The sequence below is a fragment of the Pongo pygmaeus genome, chromosome 11 (assembly GCF_028885625.2).
Source record: "Pongo pygmaeus isolate AG05252 chromosome 11, NHGRI_mPonPyg2-v2.0_pri, whole genome shotgun sequence".
Classification (NCBI taxonomy): domain Eukaryota; kingdom Metazoa; phylum Chordata; class Mammalia; order Primates; family Hominidae; genus Pongo; species Pongo pygmaeus.
In genome coordinates this window covers 43,324,765-43,342,238 of record NC_072384.2, presented here as the reverse complement: position 1 = coordinate 43,342,238, position 17,474 = coordinate 43,324,765, and the positions used below count along the sequence as shown (strand labels likewise).

The window sequence follows — 17,474 nt, the reverse complement described above, 5'->3', positions numbered from 1 at the left end:
CACATTTGATGTTGGCTAAATGCCCAAGTACCAAACTTTTGTTTTTGTTGAGTGTGATTGAAATAGGGAATGCAACAATCAGCAAAGCAAAAGGCATACCATCAGTGAGATTGTAACAGTCCAGTACATTATGGTTACATTCCTTGCTAGTTAAGTCACTATGGTAAAATCCTTGGCAGGATTTTTTTCAATAGTTTATTCATGATGTTCATTATTATGAGTTGTAAAGAGTATGAGAATTTCATTTTTAAAATGTCTTATGGAATGTATCACTTTCTTAGATCTTGTAGACATGCTGTGGAAACCATAACATAAAATATGAGTTACTTACAATAACTAATTTTAATCCCATCTGCTAAGTATGACAACATTAGCATTTCCACTTAATTAAAAACACCCTTAAAGCAGCAATGTTTTAATCACTCCATTTTATTTACTCTCCTCCGGTGTCACTTATAATTGTAACTTTTTATTTTTTAATAATGAGGGATTTTTTTTCTCCTTGCATCACACAAAAAAGTGCTGTCGATAATTAGCAGTCTTCTGTTATTAGTAGACTCAGGTGTCACAACTGTGTCTCATCCTCATTACAGTAAAAAATTTCACCTATCAGATTCATTATTGCTAGATAATGCGACTGAGAGCCTTTGCAGGCCCTCCAGAAAAGTAATTCAGCCAAGCAAAATTATCAGCTAATTATATTTAGAATCAAAAGCCCAACAACTATTTGCAGATAAATTGTATGAATTGAAGTGAATAGATCTGAATATTAAGATTCATAGATTTGGCAGATGATTTGTTAATTGGAATAAAAAGGTCATTTACTAGTGATTTTAACAATAGATCAATTGGAACTCTGTTATTTAACTGGTAGTGCCTAAGAATTGAAGTGATGAATAATTGTATTATTGTCATGAGATAATTAAAAAAAATAAAATGAGAAACTTATGAAAATGAATTTTATAAATTGGTTTTAAAATACTATGGCCTATTTAATATATTTTAAAACATAGTCCTCATCTAAGTAATGTATATCATAACAAGTCAAAAATAGAACCAAAAGAGATGGTGGTTTTTTCCTTGATGAATTAGAAATATAACCATGACTAACATAATTTACAAATAGAAGTTGAAATCCAAAATTTGTAAATTTTTTCTTCCTAAATCAAATAATGCCATTTCTATCTTACTGTATTTTAATTAGCAGAGGTTTTTTGGAAACGGCATGGTACATATTCATACGATGACTCAAAATGTAACTTGGCCTGCAATTTTCTTTCGGGGAACAGAACACTCTAATTCAAATCTATTATTAAAAAGCAGATAACATGTGCACTCTCTGAAATGCCTATGACTTCACTCTTTTGATTTTATGTAATTATAAGAGAATGTTCATATGTACTTGCTTTTCGATTGGCACAGCATTTAAAAACTGAATGTCTTCAGATAAAGTGCATATTTTCTTTTGGTCCATAAAGAATATCACTGGTTTATAAACTCAAAACTTTTGTAAGTGTTTTATAATACAGTCACAGTGTAGTTTATAGCTGTGCTTATAATAAGAATTTCTATGTGTACCCTATGTATCAAAAAATATTAGGTATTAGTTTGCATTCTGAAATTAATAATTGGTAACCAGAACCTGTGCCTTCCCACTAGATTATTTTGTAACTTCTGTCAGTTCTCAAGCAAAACTTTGAACTAAGTATTTTTCCAAAATTTGCAGCTCAAAGTAAATACTTTTCATTTAATTTCAGTTAACATAGGAAAATAGGGAAAACATCAGCCACTTAAAAACAGCTTAAGTTTCATGTACTTCGTCACTGTAAATAAACAAGGTAAACACTGACATGACTTCAGAGTACTCTTGGGTTGAAAAAAATCTGCAGTTCAAAATAAATTTCCCCTTTGGTCAACATTTTGGATGCAATTCAAAGTTTCTCATAAAATAAACATATTTTAAAGGGTGTTTTGAATTTCACTGCATAATTTCTAGCCAACAGAAATGACAGTGGTATCTTTAAAGTTGATTATATGTCAGATCAATAGCTATTATGCAGGGCTAACACAGAAGGAAGATGCAATACCTTCCTTCTGCTTAACCCTTCTACTGTGACATGAAGAAAAACTTCCCATAGGTGGGTCCATGGGGAAATCCTCTCACAAAGTGAAACTTTCATGTTTGTTTGTTTAATAATACAAGCATTCTTTGCTGATAAAATGGAAAGTGAGCTGAATTTTTAGTCAAGAAAGCAAAATGTTCATTAAAGTAATCTTCATGAGAGTTTTTCAACAAAAGGGGGAAGAGTTTTACATTCTGCATAATAACAAATTGTTTTGAAGCGTGAGCTTAAAATGAAAATGCCCCATTACAACAGATTGTAAATTTTTTTCTGATGCTTTTAAAAGTGCCCAATCTTTTCTACAGCGACAGTGCTAAAGTTAAGTATTTGCTATTTTATTTAAACATTTTTGAAAAATGAACATTCTGAGGCTTTGCAGCATTATTAAGAAAAGCTGTCCATACTTTACCATGTTGTTACATGTGTTTATCTGCTGATTATAAAATGTGTTAAACAGTATTTTAAAAACAAAAAAAAATGCAGAGCTGCGCTTTGATTAATTCAGTGAACAAAACATATGCTGTTGGTTCTGTTCTATGAAATTCATATATGATCAATAAAGTCTTTTAAAAGAGCAACTTTGGCTTTTAGAATTATACTGCCGACCATGTTTTTTGTCCCAGTTAACTCTGGGCTCATTCTGTTAACTCAGGCAAACAAAACCACTTTCTGGCTATGATGGTAATGTCTTTTTAATATATTCTTACCCTCTTTCTAAAATTTTTCTAGGTTGGAAGCTGTGTACTGTGGGTGTTACCCACTTTGTCCTAAAGACTTGGTTTATCCCGAAATATTTCCAGGTAGCTGCTTTAATGTGCATTCATCTTTATTGAGATTTAATATATGATTCATGCTAAATTAGAAAGTTTGAAAATAAACTTAGGCAGGAGCAATTGTTTATTTGGCAAGTCAACATGTTAGTGTTAAGGAAAATTTTATGTGTTTTAATACATTAGAGTAAGCTTATATTTACCATCTGTTCTTTTAAGATAACAAAAAAGCAAGTTTTCAAATAACATTCTTCATTGTTAGCATACACATCCCATAATGATGGATTTTTATAAGCAGGTCAGTGTTGCTGCAATTGCTTACAGATTTTTTTTAATGATACACACAGAAAAATCAGGGACTGAAAGTCACACCACATTATTTAAACAATTGACTAGTTAATAATATGCAACTGTTGTACGGGTACATAAGGCTATAGTACCAGTTCTTTGAAAAAAAATCTCATCACTAAATATATCACATATGCATTGTGTTACATTAGAATAATGTATTTTAATCACCCAAAGGAGATGTCTAAACAGCACAACTACACAGTCTTATTTAGCATTAAACATCCTTGTGAGCTGAGGTAACCTTATAAAATCATGCTTAAATAATGTAAAACACGAGGCAGCACAGAGCAATATGCATTTTTAATTAGTAAAGTGACTAATATCGAGTGTGTGCTTTGAGGTTTTTGTTTCATTAAAAATGTATCTGTTTTTCCTGCAGCTGAATATCTGTATTCTACACCTGAACAGCTTTCAAAAAGGCTCCAGAATTTCTGCAAGAGACCAGATATTATAAGAAAACATCTCTATAAGGTAGTTATTGAGAAGAGATTTACATGGTATAAATGCCATATTGAAGTACGAAGAAAAATCTTAAAAAAAAAACATTTAATTAACATACTAATGTTTAAAGGAAACATGCTAGGGAGGGATATTAGTTGTTACACTAACAAGGATTAATTAAACTGGATGCCAGTTGTATTAACCTAGGTCTTATGAAATACGTGCACTTAATGCACGGTACATGCTTTTTTTTTAAATTTATTGTTTTCTAAGATGACTGTCCTTTACATTTAGCCCCTAGAGGCTTATAAAAATGAACCTGGATTAATGTAACTCATTAGTTTAAAAGGAAGTAAAGGAAAGATTCTACAATTATACTAATGAGGATAAGCCTTTCTTCCCATCATAATGAAATCTTTAGTCCTCAAACATTCAGGTGAATGACATTAGTGAAGTTTGGTGTTCATTTTTGAACTACTTGAAAGGTGATTTTTAAGAATTGAATATTTCTCGTGTCCAGTTTAATAAAAATGACATAAAAAATCCTCAGTTTCTTTAGAATGTCAGTCTCATCTCTGAATGGCAAAGGGAAAATAGTGTAAACAGCATCATCATTCACTACCCTTGTTCGTTATCTTCTTTTCTTTATTTGAATCAAGAATTTTATATTGTTGAAATAACAACACAAAGAGGCCCTACTAAAAGTCTAAGTAATTGAACTAGGATAAATCTGCTTTATGAGTTTTGAAGGTGGCTCTAGGCCATGAGTAATATACCTTTTTATATTCTTTGAATGTAGCATCTTCATTTTACATAAATCCAGTATAGTTTACAATCTAGCAGTTTTATAATCTAACATATTTTAATTTTCCTATGTTAATATATAACCTTCTACATGAAATACAGTTCTCTGCCTTTTTTTTTCTCCCTTCCCTGTTCGTAGCTTAAAATACATATTTACATAGTGATACATCAAAACATGACTTTGTTTCTACAGGAAACAGTTAAACTTCAAGAAAAAGAGAGAACCAAAAATGCAATTTAACACCCAATTTCAAGCTCATTATCTTTCATTGTCTATTAACTTGGCAATGGTTCAGAAGGTAGCTCATAATAGTTTAAAATGCTGACTGAACAGTTCCAGCTTCAGTATTACTCCTTGAGTCAATAGTATTGTATTGTATACATGGGAAGCTCCACAGAGTAAACGGTCGTTCAAGATTTACCTCAATATTTCCTAATTTTTAAAGTTCAGTAGTAGTTTTGTTTGTATGAAATATCAATCAAATAGTTTCCCATGTGATAGACTATCAAAATATGCAGATAATGAAAATTGAGGAAATATAAGTATTAGTGTAAATGAATTAATTTTTTATATATGACACAAAGCTATTTCCAGTGAGTTCTCTGTCAGATTATTGATTTTTTTCCCTCTTTGGATGAATTTTTGGTAAAGTATTTATAAATGTTTCCACCATCAAAACGTATCAGTTTGTAACACTGCTTAACCCTGTTATTCTGCATCTGCAAATTTTAAACCTCTGCAAATTTTTAACCATTTCAAAAGTCACTGCAACAAGTTGCCTCTAGTAAGAAAAGAAAGCAGATGTCCAGTTGAAATATTTTCATTCAGCTACTGCCATAACATAGCTATAATTATTTATTTTATAAACAGCTTCTGAAAAAAAGAATGTCAGCTTAGTGGTATGTTATTAATATACTAAATTGTTCCTCACACAGTTTAAATGATAACCTATATCTTAAATGTTATTTCATTGAGCTATTACATGTTAGTACTTAAATATATTTTAGTTCATACACCATAAAAACCTGCATCTCAAAGTTTTATAAATTAGTAATTCATGCAAAAGCATTTATAAGAGCTTATTTATATAATTCATTTTTAAGCATTGTCTACCATGGATTTTTCTCTTATAAATCTGTAACACATTTTCACATTTGCCTTCATCCATAGTGCTTAGTGATATTGTCTAACAATTAATTTCAAAAATTAATAAATTAGTCAAATTTTAAGTAATCAGGAGCTTTATGATACAATTATTAGGAAAAACTGGCATGTTGCAAGGTATAGAGTTAAAAGCACAGGAAGGACCACAGATTTAGTTTGTGTGTTGTTATAGGATTTAAAGCCAAAACAGAAAAAAAAAATGCCTTCTAAACCTTTATAATAATGATACAACAAGTTATTGTAATTTTTTATCTTGTGTTTTATAAATAGACATTTTCAGGTAACATTTGCTTTTACTAAATACTAGAGAATTAGCATTTTAGCTTTTACCTACTTTTCTTATGCAGTCGGAGAGGATCTTTTGTGAGTACTGTGAAAAGAATGTTGGGAGTTATTTTTAGATTTATTTCATTGGACAGTGCTGTTTTGCTTTTATAAAACATATGCTTCTAAGATCTAAAAGGATAGAATGTCACTGAATTCTTTAATTTGTTCCTTTTACATTTTTACACCTTACTCTTTTTTTGTTGTTAAAAGTTTACATTTTAAAATCATTTCAACTTCTTATCATATAGAGTTCACTTTAGGATAGGATTTTTCATATGGATTCACACTTAGAAATTTAATGACTAGAATAAGGCTACTAACACTTGGCTTTCTTCTCACATCAGACATTATACTTTCAATATGAGTGAGAGTTTGGGGTATAACTTGAAGCAGGATTTGAAACAGAATGCTAGTAAGTGAAAAGCAGAAACAGAATTTACTTTTTTTCTTAAAGTGACTCCTACTATCGCAGAACACTTGTGTCCATGACTTCCCACCTGAAATAGTTTCAGACCTGAAATGTTTAAATTCCTCATTTGCATGTATGTGTGTACTTGCTCAGTCTCTTTCTCTCTTACACACACACACACACACACACGTACACTTGCCTTAGGATTGTTAGAGAAATCCAATACATGCAAAAATTAAATGTTTCTTAATAATTTTAAAAAACCTAAAACCATTTTTCTTAATTTAAGAAAATATAAAATCACTTCTTACAAAGTTGATGTCTACAGTTGAGTCATTGACTATAAACTTGTATTGTCGAGACATGTACTTTTTCAGGTCAGGCAGATGCAATGGACACGTACTTCTCACAGAGATAAAATAGGGAGCTCTTCGATGACTCCTAAGCCTAACTTGAACACAAGTTTCTAGAAGTAATCATAAAAGAATCAGCTAAGGATTGACTCCTTAAACTAACAATAGTTCTTCCTTTCTAACCCAAGCAAGTCTAATACTGTGAAGTTGTATTTTTTTGGCCTCACTTTTATTATATTATGTGAATTTACTTATGGAAAATTCTCAACAATTATTTGAGATTAGTATTTCATGCTTTTAGAGAACCCTGATCATTATATTTTTAAATGCTGTTGAAAGACATTTTATAGCTATTCCCTCGTTACCAGTATAGAAATGAATATAAGAGTACAAATAGGGCAGTTGTGTAAGGTAGACATTATCCAGACTGACAGAAGAGATTTTCATTCCCATCCTATTTTTCATTTAATTTTATTTATAAATTGAATGGTATTCTCTGGTTTAAAAAGAGAGAGAGATGTCGTTCTTGCTTTTTGAGAGTGACTTGTAGTTTCTTAAGATTTTTCAGGTGATAGCTCCTGATTTTTTTGTTTTCCTCTTCAAGTTCTTCATCATTGACAAAACTTTTATAATCTTCTATTATTTGGAAGAGAGAAGAATTCTTAGAGTTCTGCCGGAAACTAATTCCAAACAATAATTAAGCTTACAATTCACACTCATTGCCCAGAAAAGCCATTTGTGGTGATCTTGATTATGTCAAGCTACATGTACCTGAACCACAGACAAGCTACTTTGTTTCCTTCAAGAAACTGGTCACCTTATAGTCCCCTTTTAATTTGAGCTTAAACTCTAGATTTGAATAAGGTGTTGCTCACTAGTTTTAATACTGCTCCAGAGTCCTTACTTTTTCCTTAAACATGAAAACTTAAATGTTTGTGATGTTCTAAGAACTTCTAAAAGCTCTCAACTGCACCAGCACAATTAAGGCAAATTCTCAGTCTCAGTCTCTCACTCTTTCTCTCTCTCCCTCCTCTGCCTTTCCCTCCCTTCCCTTTCTTCTTCCCTCTCTTCCTTCCTTCCCTCCCTCTTCACCTCCTCCCTCGATTTTATTTGGTCTGGCTTTCCTTTGATTTGTCTAAATAAAATAAAAGGAAAAAGCCTTTTAGCATCACAGATATGCTTTGACTGATTAAGATCAGTCAGAGGTTTTGTCCCTCTCTGCTACTCATTTGCAACCTGATTCTAGGTGATTTTCTTGGCCTCTATGTGATTCATCTGTAAACCTGGAAGAATATTTTTTTAAATGTCAGTTTACCCCTGAGGTACTGCTATAATGAAATAATGAATATAAACCTGTTGTAAATATGAAGCACTTTTTAAATTTCACATAATAGTAATGGCATTTATCTTTGTGTCTTCATCATTTAAAAGTAAAATGCACGGCAGAAACTCGTATGTACAGTGTTATGTGTCTTGTGTTTATATAAGTTAAAAGTTGGATGATGAACTTCCATCATCCAAGTGTGAATGGTTGTCATTCATAACATAAACCAAGAAATATGTGTGCAGCAGAATATACCCATTTGCAGAAAACAGTAGCCTTCTTCTCTGGTTGGAAATACAACGACACTTTAAACCAATCAGAAACTGAGATTTCCTGAGGTGATGAAACTCAAGAACCATTTACTTGGTGGCTTTTTGAAATGTAATTGACGTAAGTGATGCAAATCTGCAATATAAATTTTCAGCATACTTTCATCTTTTAGCCATTAATGCTCTTCACTTCTTTCTCTTCTCTCCCTCCTCCTCGTTGCAGGGTGAAATCGCTCCGTTTTCTTGGGCAGCCCTACATGGTAAATTCAGGTCTCTGCTTACAACAGAACCTAGGGAAGATTTGTGACAGATGGGGCTAAGTCACAAACTTGCAGCCTAAGGCAGAATCTGAAGAACTTTCCAGAGTGTGCCCATATTTACCTGATCAGAGAGAAAAGAAAATCTGCAGAGGAAGCTGAGCCTGGCTGCTTGTCATAGCTGACACAGAGCCATCTGCCACAAACCTGTGGCGGCTTCAGATCTCCAATCCCTGCCACCACCCCAACTCAAATTAAATACAGATTCCTAGAGACGTTATGATGGTTACACATGTCCTCGGCATCACATGTAGGAGACTGTTCAAAAAAAATATGTGGCCTGTTGTATAACCGCACTCATGTATCCCATATGTGGTGCCACATTGAATTTCCGGTTGAATCCGTTTTTATCCTTTGTACTGGATGACATGGTGCCTGAATTCTTTCTTTTCGCCGACACGATGGCAGCCAAACTGCAGCTTCAAACGCTCACACTTGGCTGGGTTTCTACCTAGGTTGCCAGGTTATCATCGGAGCCTTCTTGTGTCCTCAAAGGGCCACGAGGCCTGAAAGGAGGATCAGAATGCTTTGGGACTAATTGGGCAGCCATCGCAGAATTGTTTGTGGGCAAAGGGCTGCTTTAGCACTTTTCTTTTAGCAAATTAATGACTCTCAGGCACAGGGGGTTTTAAGTGAAGGTATTAATAAGAGGTCTGGCAGGTATTCCCATGATTCACAGAGTTACATTTGCATTTAATTAATCTTAAAGTTGCAAGATAAACAGCTGTAATTCAGACAAACATGACAAACACAGTGAAGCCAACTATCCCATAAAATGAACACTGACATACTTGTTTTAATTTTTTTCCCAGCGTAAAAATAGAGAAATCAAAATACTCCTAATAAAACCAGCAATTTTGATAGAAATATTTCTCCAAAATACTTGCATCCACCTACAAATATAACCTTTTCAAGATAAATTGCTTATGATTCCAATAGTCAAACTGCTGTGTTTTTTGATGTAAAGATGTTTTGAATGGCTAGATGGTAAAATAAATTTTTAATAAAGTACCCACTGCAATTTTTAATTAGCATATTCATTTACGTATAGATGTATACATCTACCTATGTGTTTCTCACTGAACGTTTTCTTTGTGACAGAGACAACGAATACAATTGTTTCTTTTCCGGATGAACAAGGATCTGTTTTGCAAATGTTTGTAAGATATTATGACATTTCCAAGATTTTCTTTGCATTCTGGAAAGCAGGAGGTAAACATTTGTAGTCATTAAGGTAAAGTCTGTTGATAAACCATCTTCTGTTTACTGACAGGTAAATTGTAACTTTCCCTAGCTTTTGAAATGAGTAACTTCTATACACCACAGAGTGAGGCACAGCCAGGGAAAGGTGACTAGACAAGGGGCAAGCCAGGCTTTCTAGCTTCTGGAAGGATTGAGTGGCCCTAGCAGGCACCTAAGATAGAGAAAGCAATGATTCAGAAGTCCAGTAGGGCCCATTTGACAGGTAGCAAAATCGAAAACACGAAATAGATCAAGGTTAGGGAGCCAGACAAAGCCCTTGGGAGAGAGGCAGTATTGCAGATCAAAGAAAGCAGTTCAGAGTCTATGAGGCCTGGGAATTTAAAAGCAGGAAGAGTAAGAAGCAGAAACAAGAAGCTCCATCTGAACAGACGACTCTCTCCAACCTTTATGAGACTCACAGTGTGTGATGGGCCACCGCAGCACCGGCTTCTAGACTTTTACAGGGAAGCCAGTGAACAAATTACCTCCTCACCCAGAAAACAAAGAGCTCAGGAACTATTTTGGAAGTTCCTTCCAGTCTAAGACTATGGAACTCAGAATCTAGCAGGTGTGTTCCTTTGGATAGCAAAACTAAAGATATAAATATGAATAAGAAATTATTTGCCACTTCTCCTGGGCAAGGTTATACTTTATGCCGTCTACTGAGATAAACCAGACGAGTCAGTTTGCTTCTGTCAGTTGCTGTGTCACAGATGACATCTTCTCAAAATAATATTATCTCACAGCCGGGAAATAGCGCTTCATTTACTGTGTTTTTCTATCCTGAAAATAAATGGGCTTACGCTTCATAGTGGCTAAGATACTCTACACACAACTAGTACCCATAGATCTTTTCTCACTGATAGGAAAAAAAAAAAAAAAAGCATTTAACACCTTTCAGAGAGTACATCTGAAACATTTACGTATTTTCCTGATTTAGGCAAATATAATATTGAAAGTTACCTGTATGTGGGCATTTTTTCTACACTCATAAACGCAAATCAAATTTTGCTGTTAGCTGTGGCCAACATTCCTTCCAGGACAAAAACTTACATTAGGCCGGGCGCGGTGGCGCACGCCTGGAATCCCAGCACTTTGGGAGGCCGAGGCGGGTGGATCATGAGGTCAGGAGATAGAGACCATCCTGGCTAACATGGTGAAACCCCATCTCTACTAAAAATACAAAAAAAATTAGCCAGGCGTGGTGGCAGGTGCCTGTAGTCCCAGCTACTGGGGAGGCTGAGGTAGGAGAATGGCGTGAACCCGGGAGGCGGAGCTTGCAGTGAGCAGAGATCGTGCCACTGCACTCCAGCCTGGGCGACAGAGCAAGACTCTGTCTCAAAAAATAAATAAATAAATAAATTTAAGATAAATTTTAAAAAACTTACATTAAAGGTGTCACTTATTTGCGTGATGCTGAGATTTGGAGTTTAAAGAAAAAACCTTATAAAGACTGTAATGTCAGAGTTGCTACTAGTTCACATAAGCAATAAAAAGTTTTGTAAATATGTAATTCTTAACATTTAAAAATATGTAGGAGGGAGTGTGTGTGTGTGTGTGTGTGCATGCGCGCATTCATGCTTCTCAACACCCATGACCTAGTGGAATGGAGTGTTATTAAATGTTAATCAGTATTTTGTTGAAATCTCAGCAGATAATTGGTACTACACGTTGACTCATTAATTCAGTTTCCCTTATAAACCACCCCCATCATTTATTGTTTTGAGTATGTTTGATGGAAAACTTAGTCTTTCTCTTTTTTTAACACTTCATTGTTTTTTCTTTTAAAATAAAGTCAATTTTAATTTTAAATGTCTTTAAAAGTCCATCCATTATCAAGACTTTGACACGGTGTCTTGAAATACAGCTTGCCCTAAACTTAATCTATGTTTCTGGCTAGGTGTTTCTATAACAAATATCAGGGCACCTGGTTCTTAACCTTCTCGTTTATACTGTGTTGATCGGAAATAGATGCAAATACCTTTTTAAAAATGCTCCTGGTTTAATAAGCATCCTTCAAATACAGTTAAGTTTAAATGTCCTGCTCCTGTTCTCAGTCCTTCAGACATCAATATGGCAGGCAGAATCCATAAGTCAATGGAAACTCTTAGCCACAGAGGGCTGCAGAGATTAATTTCAACACCTTGAAATGCATCTGGAAGCAAAGATTTCATTTTATATTGAAGGTGTTAATTATATTTGATATTTTTAAAAGTAAAATCTGTTTTTGAGAAAGCATCTGCTACCCAGAAATATTATGAGCCACGAAAGAAATTTCACTGAAGTCTCAAGATACTTTCTGTGGATGATAGAATCAGTTTTCAAATGATAGTCCATGCTGTCTTTTAATGCTGACATACACTGTGAGTCTTATTCTTCTATTGACTATTAACCCAACTGCCTTTCTTTTTCAGTGGAAAATTTGGGACTATTCAATATCAGATCTTATGTTTAACAATGAAGAGAGTATATTATAAACCACTGACTTGAACATGTTTCATTTTAAAATGTGAATTGTGATACAGACAACTAATGCTCCCATCCTACGCCCTCTTCAAAGCTATTCATTAAAATATAACTGGGGAAGTTTGAAAAACATGCGAGCAATTCTACATGCTGCTCAAAGATACAGACATGTGTGATTAAAGTACAGTATTACAGAAAACCTGGGAATTAACCAAACTTACAATAATGGTTATGTCAGAGGGGCCATGGTAGAGAAAAAAAGGACATAGAAGTAGGGAGAGGTGCATTCGTTGCATGATGAGAAGTCTGTTTCTTAAGCTGGGTCATGATACACAAAGGCTTCTTGCCACTCTTTGTGACATTTCACGTGTCTTCAGTGTATTTATTGCATATACCTTTTGATAGGAGATATAAATACTTTGGGAAGCATGCTACTAGTTTTGCTATCAGGCTGTCCTTAACATTTCTTGGTTTCCACAATTATTGGTTGAGTCAGAAAACCGCTTGCCTCAGACAGTGATAGAAACTACTCTACTGCCAATGTTGCTTGAGAAGACTTTCCTCTGCTTAACAGGAGCCAGGGGCTTCACTTCAACCCTCATGCTGTGGAGAAAGTCAGACTCAACTGGCCACAGGTTCCTGTTTCTTGGGGCCGCTGATCACCATTTCTAACAGATGCCTGTGGCATTGCAAACACAAGATGGAAAACGATAGCTCTAAATTCCCTTCTGAAGGGTAAGGAAAGGAAGATGAAGGCAGATGTTAAATGAGCCCAGTCTTTTTCATCTCAAAAAATTCAGAGCTGCCTGTTAGAGCACAAGAGCTCTCTGAGCTCCCAGCCACACTGCCCACTCCCCATAGTGTTGCCTCTCCCCTTTCCTCTTTAAGACGCAGGAGCGAATCGTGGTCTCTGTGCTTTCATTGCAATCTATCCCAGGGGAAGAGTTCTCCCTGGTATCTGTGGGATGCCCTTGCTGCATGTGAGGCACAAATGGCTTCAGGGACCAGGATCCTCACTCACTCTGCAGTCTATTTTTCTAAATTGGAATTTGGGATCGGTTTCTTCAGGTGTCCCACCATCATCTATCATTATCTGAGTTATTCTTTATCCTCTCCCAGCCCCAAGGAGAGGATCCTAATTGTTTTTATAAACTGATAGAAGGAATTGGTGATTCTTGGAAGACAATGTTAAATGGTTATATTACTTTCCTATTAGTTACTGCATTTAAATAGCAGACCTAAGGTGGGGTGCGAGAAGATGTGACTCCTAGGAATATTGGTATGACCTTTCTCAAGCAGTCCTTTAGATCTGAAAATTTAATGTCTTCAATATCATTTCACAGATGAGAAAATTAAGGCACATATAGTGACATATTTAGGAGCTGAAGTGTGTTACAGAAACAAAGATTTTTGTATAAGCCTTTCCCTACATGGGATGTTGTCGTTGTCACCTATGTGCCTTTCAGGAAGCACCAAGTGCAGTGTGCATGATTCAGTTGGACCCCTAGTTCCCTTCTATTTCCCTCTCCAGCTGGCAGGAGACAGCAAAGGACAGTGGAGGTGGTTATTTTGTGGCCCACATTTCTGCCGTTAAAAGGGACATAAGAGACTATGTAGTATGGCCAATTTTTTTTTTTTTTTTTTTTTTTTTTGAGAGGGAGTCTCCCTCTGTCGCCCAGGTTGGAGTGCAGTGGCACCATCTCGGCTGCCTGCAAGCTCCACCTCCCAGGTTCACACCATTCTCCTGCCTTAGCCTCCCGAGTTGCTGGGGCTACAGGTGCCCACCACCACACCGGGCTAATTTTTTGGTATTTTTAGTAGAGACGGGGTTTCACCATGTTAGCTGGGATGGTCCCAATCTCCTGACCTCGTGATCCACCCGTCTTGGCCTCCCAAAGTGCTGGGATTACAGGTGTAAACCGCCACGCCCGGAATATGGCCATTATTTTAAGTGTGTTTATTATTGCTCTGGTTCTCCCTTTGGGAGGCATTCAGTGAGTATACCCCATCTGTCACAGGCCCCCACCACTCCCTGTGGTCTTACACTCTGCTGAATTCATACATTTAGGTAACTTCCCTGGCCCTCCTGAGAGGCACTTATTTTTGTAACCTCCTGTATTTGAGATGTAGGAAACTGGGGCCTGAGGAGAAGTTGACTTGCCTTGGGTCCCACAGTGGTACAGGCAGATCTAGAACTCAGATTTTCCAGGGCTCTTTCAGTAGGCTGTGGTTGAGCAGTAGTCAGGACCACCTCTTCAAGAAGGGAAAGACATTTGTCTTCTCATCTCTTTCTCCTCTTTCTTCCTTCTGCCTCTCACTGTAAGAAGAAACGTGTTAATAAGTTGCTAATACCTTACTCTAGGTGTATTTCATGTTACACCAGCCAGTACTTGTATTCTCAATGACCATAAGGAGAGGAATGCAGAAGAATTGATTTCTGTACTAAAAGTTCAGACTCTGTGGCACTTGTGATATTTCTGGACAACTGACTCTTCTCTACTGCCTTTCGAATCATACAGTGACAAAGCTGCTCACCCATGTATGTATAAAGCTGACCTTTCATCAGAAAGGCGTCCCCAGTGTCTCCCCACACAGGGCGGAAGAGCAGAGGGAGCAGGTGGCAACGTGGCAGCACCTTGAACTGTGCATCACTGGGCCTGCTCCCCCTCATCCCAAAGCAATAACCCAGAAATTACATCCTGAGACTTACTTCCTCAGAAAGAAAAGGAAGGGGAGGGATAATTTAAAAAGGAGAAACTTCTAATATGGTATTAGACTGTAATTCATAGGGAAATTTATGCCTGAGATATGAATTTCTGAAAATAAGAGGCTTTTTTGGAAGGGAAACACTGACACATCCTTAATTATAGAGTAATAAATACCAATGGTATATTATCTTTCGATATTTCCTTACACAGATATCAAAGCATGCAGCTGTTTTTGAAAACTGATAATCAAGTACAATATAAGTATATTACATCTTGCACTTACAACACACCCTTCAACTAAGCAGCATCATGGAGCACTTAACGGTGAGAAACAGAGCTGCTCATAGTAGAAACCTAACTGAACAAATTAGCTTTGAATTGTAACTTAAGAATCGTAGTCAAACCAAAACGTCTGTCCTTGCCAGGAAAGGCATTCCAAAGGCAGAGAGCATGCCAAGTAAAAAGCCTTTGCTTCAGGATTATGGAGACAGTTCTGAAAAGCCAGCATAACTTAATGATCAATCAGAAAAATATAGAGCAGTAACTACACAACTGAAGGATGCATAAAAATTGTACAAAGCGTTAATAGTGGAATGGGGAGGTAGGATGGGATTTTACGAGCAAGTATTAAGCTCTTGGACAGCTTCATTTGTTGCCCTCAATCCACACAGCAGAAAGAAAGAGAAAGAGACAAACATGGTCAAAGAAAAGTATGTGGACAAATGTGGGGGGTAGAAAAGGAAATGAAGGTTAAGCAAGGCCAATATGATTCAGAATAAAAGGGAGGGAGGGAAATATAAGGAGCCAGCTGTAATTACTGAATGTTACATTAAGAAGAGCTGAAATTGAGAGGGGGAGGTCTTGAGTATTTTACTAAGTGGATTAATGTCCTCTTCCTCGGGTGTCTGAAGTTGCAGATTTTAATTTATTTGGTGCAGGGATTTATTACAGAATTCTTAATGGGTGGGGAGATAAACAGGGACAATTACAAACTCTTAAGAAGTACAAAAGAGGACCATATAATACTTTCTATAAATTTAACTGTAATAAACAGGGTTTCAAGCTATGGACAAAGGTAGTCAAAAAAAGCATTTAGTCCATGATAATAGGACTAAAAGGGAAATAAGAGGTATGTCCAAAAAACTTAAAGACCAAAACAAAGAAAGAAAAGCCCACATAGATGTGTGAAGCCAAGGATTTTGAATGACTTGGGAGCTAGTTTTATTGCCGCTCTCCTTTCTCCACCCATTTAAAAAAATAAATCATAACTCTGGCATTTAAAAACCTACTCATGAACATCATTTATTAATATAAACTTAATCCTGTGCTATTCTTTGGTGGGTGGTAAGAACATGAACTAACAACAACTGGACTAAAACGATGGCAACAGGATGATCCACTCAAACACAGGAAAGCTGTAAGAAAAAGAAAAACTCCTAATCTGCTCTTTTACCTTACTTATTTTACAGAAGGAGAAAGCCAAAAAGGGGAGAGCATGTGGCTAAACCACAGAAAGACTAGATGCCTAAAGGAAAAATTTTAAAGTTTTCCTAAATAGGTATTAGAAGGGGAAGGGGGATGTAAAGCTTGTGTGATTTACATCATTTTGTTAATCTGCTAATCTACTTCCCTGGAAGGTGAGAAAGAGTGTTGTCTGCCTTCTACAATTGAAGAGACTAGGGCAGAAACTGAATTATGTTCTTATCCCTTTGTATACCTGGCTGTCATCTGGCTGGCAACTAGTCCACAAACTATTGGTTCAGGCATTTGCCTGGCAATAATGTTAGCCATCATTTAAATTGTTAAATATGGATCAGAAGATCTTTAAGAATTACTGATATGCAGCTATTAATACTGGATGTAAATAATATTATTTGGGGTGTGGGTAAATCATTTGACTGGAACCACGTTAAAAAAAAGGACTTGAAAATTTTGTTTTTGAAATGCTGTTGGGGAGATGGCACTGATGAAAAAAATATAATTGAAAATGGAAAAAAACATCATCTACAAAGAGTAAGATGGGTAAAAATGACTAAGCAAATTGTCACCTTCGACCTGATGCTTCATTGTATCAGAAGAAAGTAAACATATTGCTAACAAAGAGACAACCCCTTCTAATTTCCAAAACTGGCCCAGCAACAAGAGGGAGAAGAGTGCACTGCGTGGTGGCTCAGGGTGATCCTTTAATTTAAGTGTTAAAAATGAGGGCACAGACCTAGAGGTTTTTAATGGTCCGCGGGTGGACTTTAGATTCTGAACACCCCTCCACCTTCTATGGAGAATTCGGGACACGGTGGAGTTTAACCAGTATCTTAAATCCCAGGGACAGGGTGGAGATTGCTTTGTGATCCTGATTAATTAAAAGGAAAGAAATCAAAGCAGACATCTCTCCTTTTTCCATTTGA

The 17,474-nt window shown here is 35.9% G+C and overlaps 1 protein-coding gene across 14 annotated transcripts in view; it reads left to right on the top strand.

Moving 5' to 3' along the window:
- The window catches only part of GTDC1 (glycosyltransferase like domain containing 1), a 409,636-nt gene extending 399,955 nt beyond the window's left edge, over positions 1–9,681 (top strand). For all 14 annotated transcript variants that reach the window (XM_054477583.2, XM_054477579.2, XM_054477576.2 and 11 more), the window contains 3 exons: positions 2,853–2,923; positions 3,624–3,715; positions 8,560–9,681. In XM_054477583.2, coding sequence (XP_054333558.1) covers positions 2,853–2,923; positions 3,624–3,715; positions 8,560–8,643 — 247 coding nt within the window. In that variant the 3' untranslated portion in view covers positions 8,644–9,681. The remainder of the gene's footprint in view (positions 1–2,852; positions 2,924–3,623; positions 3,716–8,559) is intronic.
- Positions 9,682–17,474: the final 7,793 nt, after the last annotated feature.